The sequence below is a fragment of the Pygoscelis adeliae genome, unplaced genomic scaffold (assembly GCF_000699105.1).
Source record: "Pygoscelis adeliae isolate BGI_AS28 unplaced genomic scaffold, ASM69910v1 Scaffold141, whole genome shotgun sequence".
NCBI lineage: Eukaryota > Metazoa > Chordata > Aves > Sphenisciformes > Spheniscidae > Pygoscelis > Pygoscelis adeliae.
This window is the reverse complement of record NW_008824231.1, coordinates 2,827,047-2,834,122: the sequence shown is the minus strand read 5'-3', so window position 1 is coordinate 2,834,122 and position 7,076 is coordinate 2,827,047. Positions and strand designations below refer to the sequence as shown.

Below are 7,076 nucleotides of genomic sequence, written 5' to 3'. Positions count from 1 at the left end.
TTTGCGGCCGTTCCCGTGGAGCTGCACGTTCCTCGCACGCCTCCGGCTGGCCTTGCCGGGGAGGGGGGCGGGAGGAGCGGCGCTCCGTTCCCGCGCGGGCGGTGTGAGGGGGCTGGCGACGCCCCACGGGGTGGCCCTGCGTCTCGTGCAGTAGTCAGTGGTTAAACCAAACAGGGATCTTCCCTTATCCTGAGTTTTTTTGCAAGCGATAATCGCCAGTAGAAGGCTGGGTAACTGATCGTTCAGCTCACTGAGCCCTTCATTCTAATTCGTTTCTATTTTTGTCTCTTAGGCTTTACGTAGCACCTATGACGACAGAAGCTGACTTCCTGACCTGACTTACTAAGCTGTGTCCAGAGCCTTTTTGTGAGGAGCCTTGGCACGAAGATGAGTGCCATCAACTCACAGTAAGCTCCTGTCGTCTGCAGCTCTGTGCGGTTCTGTCCTATCAGATAGCAAGTCTTCTGTGTCTTTGGAATGAGTTGAGAAAAACTCACATCATCATTTGTGTTTTCCCTCAGGTCCTTACGATCGTTGTACTTGCTTTCATACAGATGTAGATCACCAGTGCAAAGAAAGAAGTGGAATGTTTGTTCACCAAGTCTTTTTAAAGGCAGAAAACATACAAAGGATTCTTTAGTTTTTCAGTAGATACTTCAGAGAGATGGTTGCAGCCCTTTACTAGAGTAGGCTGATTGGGATAAGCAAGTCTTCAAACTGATTGGTTTGGTGAAGTGCTATTCGCAATGAAAGTAGTGAACTGTTTTGAGAATGTTACAGGAATGATATTTAGGTAGAGTTTTATAACAAATCTCCTGCGTATTTAATGACTTTGGACAGAACAGGTTACCGTAATAAAGTCTGTGTTGAAATTCTTAAGTATATTGCTCTCCAACGCAAATTTTCCTGTCTTATTCAGGAATGATGAAGATACCTTTAAAATACTTATTGCTACTGATATTCATCTTGGCTATTTGGAGAAGGATCCAGTGCGTGGAAATGATACGTTTGTAACTCTTAATGAAATTCTGGGACATGCTCAAAAAAATGAAGTAAGTACTGCTTTTTGGAAAGTGAAGGAGTGAGACTGTGGAAAATACGTTCCAACCTGCCAGAAGCTATAAAGCTTAGTCCTGGTGCAGTCTTTAGTAATATCAAATTAAATGACTGAACTAAACTATTTGTTGCAACCAGTTACGTTTCTGTTTTAGTAAAAGGAATGCCTATTCCTTTTACTAAAGGAATTCTCACTCATTTATGAGTGAGAGCACTCATAAATTACGACCCTGGTTGCATTAATGGTGTTTTCAGATTGCCTGCACCAGTTCCAGTGGTATTTAGAGAGGGTTTGTCACTGCAAGAAGGGAAAATAATTGGGGAAAGTGAGGGGTAATGATACAAAGTCTTCAGACAACTCAGAAAGTAGGAAAAAAAGTTAGAAACTTTTAAAGTGTTGTTTCTGGTTTTAAGGATTGAATGTTTCTAAGTCAAATTATTTGTAATTTTGATGAAGATGATTTTTTTTCCTAACGCTTTTTCAAAAGCTAGATATGTACAGAAACTGCAGCTGGTACCTTCTCAAAGTAACGTGGCGGTAGCTACTGATTTCTTCCCACTTAGGTGCCACAGCAATGAAACGATGATGTGTCTCTTCATGCCTGTCAACGACAATGTTCAGGAGCCAATCTGGAGACCCTTATTAAAACACTTCACTGTTGGTTTTTTTTTCAACACTATCAGTTGTTTTCTCCTGTAGCTCTTCACTAATGGGTCTTTCTGGGTTTGGTTTTGTTTTAATGAATAATTTAGTTAATGTTTGTTTCATGAGGAAATTAAATGCCGTGTCTGCAACTACCAACTCGTTTTACCTATGAGATAGGAGGAGATATGTGGAACTCCTTAGAAGAAATAATTTAAACAATTTGCTTAGAAGTCTTTCAAGGGAATACAAAATGTTTTATTAAAATAATAGAGCTTTTTATTACATACAGGTGGACTTTATTTTATTAGGTGGAGACCTTTTTCATGAAAATAAACCTTCCAGAAAAACAGTACACTCTTGTTTGGAGTCACTAAGAAAATACTGCATGGGTGATCGTCCTGTTCAGTTTGAAATTTTGAGTGATCAGGCAGTTAATTTTCATTATAGCAAGTAAGTATGTTCCTATAAATTATGGTGTAAGGTTTGGCTTGTGTATTGGGTGAACGTGTTGTGATTTTTATGATTTATATCCTTTGTGATTGGAACCTTGAAGTTTTAGGCCTCTTTGTGTGGGACAGTTTACAGGATGACTTCACCTATCATCTTTTGTAGTCCAAGTCTATAAAGGAATGCACACATTTTTTTGAGAAATTTCTGAATGTGTTGTGACATTTGATACATTTATGTAATATACAGTTTCTATCCTGCAAGTACAATGCAAGTAAACCAATTTACATGAATTGCTGTGGTAAAATCAGCAGAGTTCTTTGTGTGTTTGCAAGGTTGCACAGCCCAGTCCGCTGCTCTTGCATGTACCACACAAAGATGTTGTACAATTCTTTTCATAGGCTTGCTCTAAAAAACAGGATCTTTTTGCTACCCTGTTCCCAGTGGGAAGTGCCATGCCAGTCCATGAGTAAGGATCTCCTTATGCTGTGCAGCTTTAGCTTATTCATAGCCACTTAGTACTCATTTGTGCTGCTGTCATGATGTATTTGTGGTGACGTTAATTTGAAGACAATATTGGGAATTGTCCACAAATTCACAGGTGTAGTTTGACTTTTTTTTTCCTCCTCTTGTTCAGGTTTCCATGGGTGAATTATCAAGATGAAAATCTCAACATTTCTATGCCAATTTTTAGTATTCATGGCAATCATGATGATCCCACGGGGGTAATTATTATCATAATTGTACTATACTGTTATATTACAAAAATAATACTGTAGAAATAGACGTATAGAAATACAGTTCTTGGAGATCAGGCTAGTTTTAGTCAGTTGCTCCACTCTTCATTTAAGTATTTTGTGTATCTTTTGGAATTCTGTTAATTAGTGACAACAAGTCAAGTGTGACATTAAAAAAGAGAATGGAAAGAAGTTAAGGGATCCATATGAACGATGTTTAAATTCCTAATTTACATAGATTTCTGTCATTGAGAACTGAGTCACTTTTCATGAGAAGAAATGGCAGCCTTTCAGAGAGTTTCTAAAACAAATTCTATCTGTAGAGACTGAAAGCTTTTTTCTTAAAGAAGGGGAATTTTGATACTTTGACTTCTGCATATGCAATTGATATGCATCTTAGATTTTCAAGGAAGATAATCTGATTTAATGATAAAATGCTAGTTTAAAAATCAACAGCTAAAAGTAAGCAGGAAAAGGACATTTAAAAAGCAAAGCATGTGTGTTGAATTAATAATTTTGCATTTTATATTAAATAGTGTATCATGGAGATGAGTGTTTTAACAACAGAAGTTTAACTTTGGACCTACTGTGAAGTAGTTAGCTTAACTCGATAATTTTCTGGAGTAGCTTGGAGACTTTGGCTGTTTGGGGTTTTTTTTGGTTTTGTTTTTCTGAATGATTTAATGTGTAATTTCATGTTCAAATGAAGCAAGACTTGTAAGGAAAAGGGATTTGCTTCTGTACCTGTGAGTACCAAAAAAAAAAAGCTCATATATGTGGTGGGGTTTTTCAGCTGCAGAAGTTACTTAAGGAGGGAGATTTCTTAGGTCATGAAAATGAAGATCTGATCTTGCCACAAAGTTGTGTTCTTCATGCTCTTTTTAATAGAGTTGCTAATAAAAATGCTATAAAATAAAGAGTTGGGTTACCACACAAAAATGATTTAATGTTTTGTTTTGTCCACTTCAGGAGCTATTCCAGATGAGAGGTTGTATCTCTCCCTTTTGAGACTGTTTCACTTAGACTTTAAAGACTAAATGTTCTGTTCAAAGTTTTTATATTTGTTTCTTGATATTTTCTGCAGGCAGATGCACTGTGTGCGTTGGATATTTTAAGCTGTGCAGGACTGTTGAATCACTTTGGACGTTCAGCTTCCGTGGAGAAAATAGATATTAGTCCCATTCTATTGCGTAAAGGTAGAACAAAAATTGCTCTGTATGGCTTGGGTAAGTATTAGTCTGCCAGACTGGCTAGACTGTTCATGTATTACTGAAGCTCAATAGGTCTAAATTAAGTTGGAACAAACATACAGTGCTGCAACAAACATGAAGGTCTGAGTAATGCTAAATTAAAGCGTATCGATTCTGTGACAGTGTCAGGTTTCTCCTCCTGCTGCATTGTCATTGGCTGACAGTCTTGTCTTTGCTTTTTTTTATTTTAAAATAAATCCTTCAGTAACTTTATTTCTGTACTTTTATTGGTCTTACATGAATCCTGCTTAAGTTAGCCATAGATAGTGCCTCTGTATCGAGTCAGGGCAATCACACCTTTAAATTCTCACTGTTGCGTATTAAGTTTACTTCCTCCTGTTTAGGTAAAACTTAAACACTGTATGTTCAGGTGCCATTTTGGTTATATTTGAAAACATAAATTGTCTGAGCAGACACCTAATGTCTGACATGTCTGTCTGAAGTGGTTCATAAGTAACATCTGTCACAGGTAGCCTCAGTTTCTTTAAAGAAACTTATGAAGTTTCATATTTTAAAGGTGTTCTATGGTGGGTTTTCAACTTCAGTTTGTTCCTTCTATTTTCTCCTCCACCTTCCCCTCTACCCTCACTTCTTACTTAGAATGGTTATGTTTGACTGCTTTCTGTCTAGAGAAGTTAACTGTTAAGATCTCAATTTTTTCCCCTTATTTTATGTGCAGTCATGAGTGCTTAAACACTTCTTTCCAAGCAACTCCTATAGCTATAAGTTAAGTCCTAGTTGGCCATGATTTCCTGTGTTTAATGAGATACTTTAAAAGCTTGCTAGGTGTTCTAAGGGTTAGTAGTGAGGGTTCTAATACCACAATATAAAAGTTTTCTAAAAGCATTTGAATTTTTAATACCCAAAATCGTTACTGGGAAATACAACAACTTTCTAGTGTTGCGGCATGAAAATGTTCATGAGATGTTTCTTTGAGCTTGTGCCAGGATTATATACCCTCTTGACTTTCTCTGATTCAGAGAGCACTTGATCTTATACAAAGTATGTAAACTCCATGTGGGATTTTATTGAAATGCATCATGAACCCTGGGTATGGATGGTTTGGGTTTGTTTTTTTTTTCCTTGTTAAAAACATCAAGGAAATAATCAGTGACAAACAGTTGAGAAGTACGGCAGGCTTTTTTCTGCTATGTGAGAAAGCACAGACTTTGCAGAATTCATGGTTTATTTCTTGTTTTGTAGAGAATTTCAAAGTATGTTTAAGAACTCCATCTCTATTCAGTAGTATCTGTTTTTAGACTCCACCTTACAACAAAATACAGTTCTTACTCTTGTCAACAAGAAACAAAACACCTCCTCTAATATTTTTAATTCTGCCCATAGTCAGTTGTTTGACACAGAAAACTGGCAAGAAGTCTCAAACCAGATGTAGTTAATGAAACTGCTTTTAGCAGTTATTTAAAGGTAGATTTAATTTTAAAATGTCTTATTTTCAGAAGTCTATCTAGTAAAATAGCCAATTTATACTTTGATCTGTTCAAATTTGTAATCGTGCCTCAGACTTCTTAGGTCATGAAAATGAAGATCTGATCTTGCCACAAAGTTGTGTTCTTCATGCTCGTTTTAATAGAGTTGCTAATAAAAATGCTATAAAATAAAGAGTTGGGTTACCACACAAAAATGATTTAATGTTTTGTTTTGTCCACTTCAGGAGCTATTCCAGATGAGAGGTTGTATCGTATGTTTGTCAATAAACAAATAACCATGCTGAGACCAAAGGAAGATGAAGATAGTTGGTTTAACTTGTTTGTGATTCATCAAAATAGGTAACACTATTGAATGAATTACGGTGACTTTTAAACATACTGTGTTATTTCATTAAACTGCCGTGAAAAGGATAGCTGATAAAGGAGCTGTGCTAGTTGGTGCTTCTTGTGAGTAGCTGGTTTCTTAAGATTTTACCAAATGAAGGCATTGTTTTACAGCTCTTCTTACAGAAGAATGGTAAAGGAAAAGAGTTGAAATAAATGAGTTAGGAATGTTGGGAAATCTCTTCCCAAACTCTTATAGTTAGGGGTGGTGGAGGGTTTGTAGTGTAATATGCATATAATTAAGTCTTGTCTGCTTGTTAGAGCTGAAAGAGCATTAAACTTCATACTGTATTTTCTATCCTTGTTTGAACCATAATTTGACAAGTACCGTATCTTCACTTGCACTGCTATACTTTACAGTTTCTCTTGAATAGAGGACAGGTGGCACGCGTTCTTTCTGCTTACGCACTTCTTCTAGCAGTGGTGGTAGGAGCAGGCAGAGTTCTTTTCCAAATCCTTTCTTATAATTTTTCCTGAATAAGAGTGCAATCCTCATGTGCAAGTAACGGTGAGGCAGAAGTAAACAAATATAGCTCAGATAACCCTGTGTACTGATCTCTGTCCGGTAGACTGAAGGAGCTCACTCCTCCTCTATCTCTTCTATCTTATTCTATCTTCTGGAAAGGGATGGGAGATGGTGTGTCCCATGTCTGTTTAATTAAGTGGTTTTACGCCACCATTTAAAAAAAAAAAAAGGCCATGAGGTCCTATAAAAGCATTCATTTCTGGCTTGTATCAGAAATAGTGTGGCCAGCAGGATTACGGAAGTGATTGTGCCCCTGTACTTGGCATTGGTGGGGCCGCACCTTGAATATTGTATTCAATTTTGGGCCCCTCATGACAAGAAAGACATCGAGGTGCTGGACTGTGTCCAGAGAAGGGCAATGAAGCTGGTGAAGGGTCTGGAGAACAAGTCATCTGAGGAGCAGCTGAGGGAACTGGGGTTGTTTAGCCTGGAGAAAAGGGGGCTCAGGGGAGACCTCATTGCTCTCTACAACTACCTGAAAGGAGGCTGTAGCGGGGTGGGTGTCGGTCTCTTCTCCCAAGTAACTGGCGATAGGACGAGAGGAAATGGCCTCAAGTTGCACCAGGGGAGGTTTAGACTGGA

General features: G+C 37.7%; 1 protein-coding gene across 2 annotated transcripts in view; it reads left to right on the top strand.

The window, feature by feature from the left end:
- Positions 1–300: 300 nt before the first annotated feature.
- MRE11A (MRE11 meiotic recombination 11 homolog A (S. cerevisiae)) overlaps positions 301–7,076 on the top strand; it is a 24,788-nt gene continuing 18,012 nt past the window's right edge. For both annotated transcript variants that reach the window (XM_009334851.1, XM_009334850.1), the window contains exons 1-6: positions 301–407; positions 920–1,052; positions 1,992–2,152; positions 2,787–2,874; positions 3,971–4,112; positions 5,809–5,923. In XM_009334851.1, the coding sequence (XP_009333126.1) occupies positions 388–407; positions 920–1,052; positions 1,992–2,152; positions 2,787–2,874; positions 3,971–4,112; positions 5,809–5,923 (659 nt within the window). In that variant the 5' untranslated portion in view covers positions 301–387. The remainder of the gene's footprint in view (positions 408–919; positions 1,053–1,991; positions 2,153–2,786; positions 2,875–3,970; positions 4,113–5,808; positions 5,924–7,076) is intronic.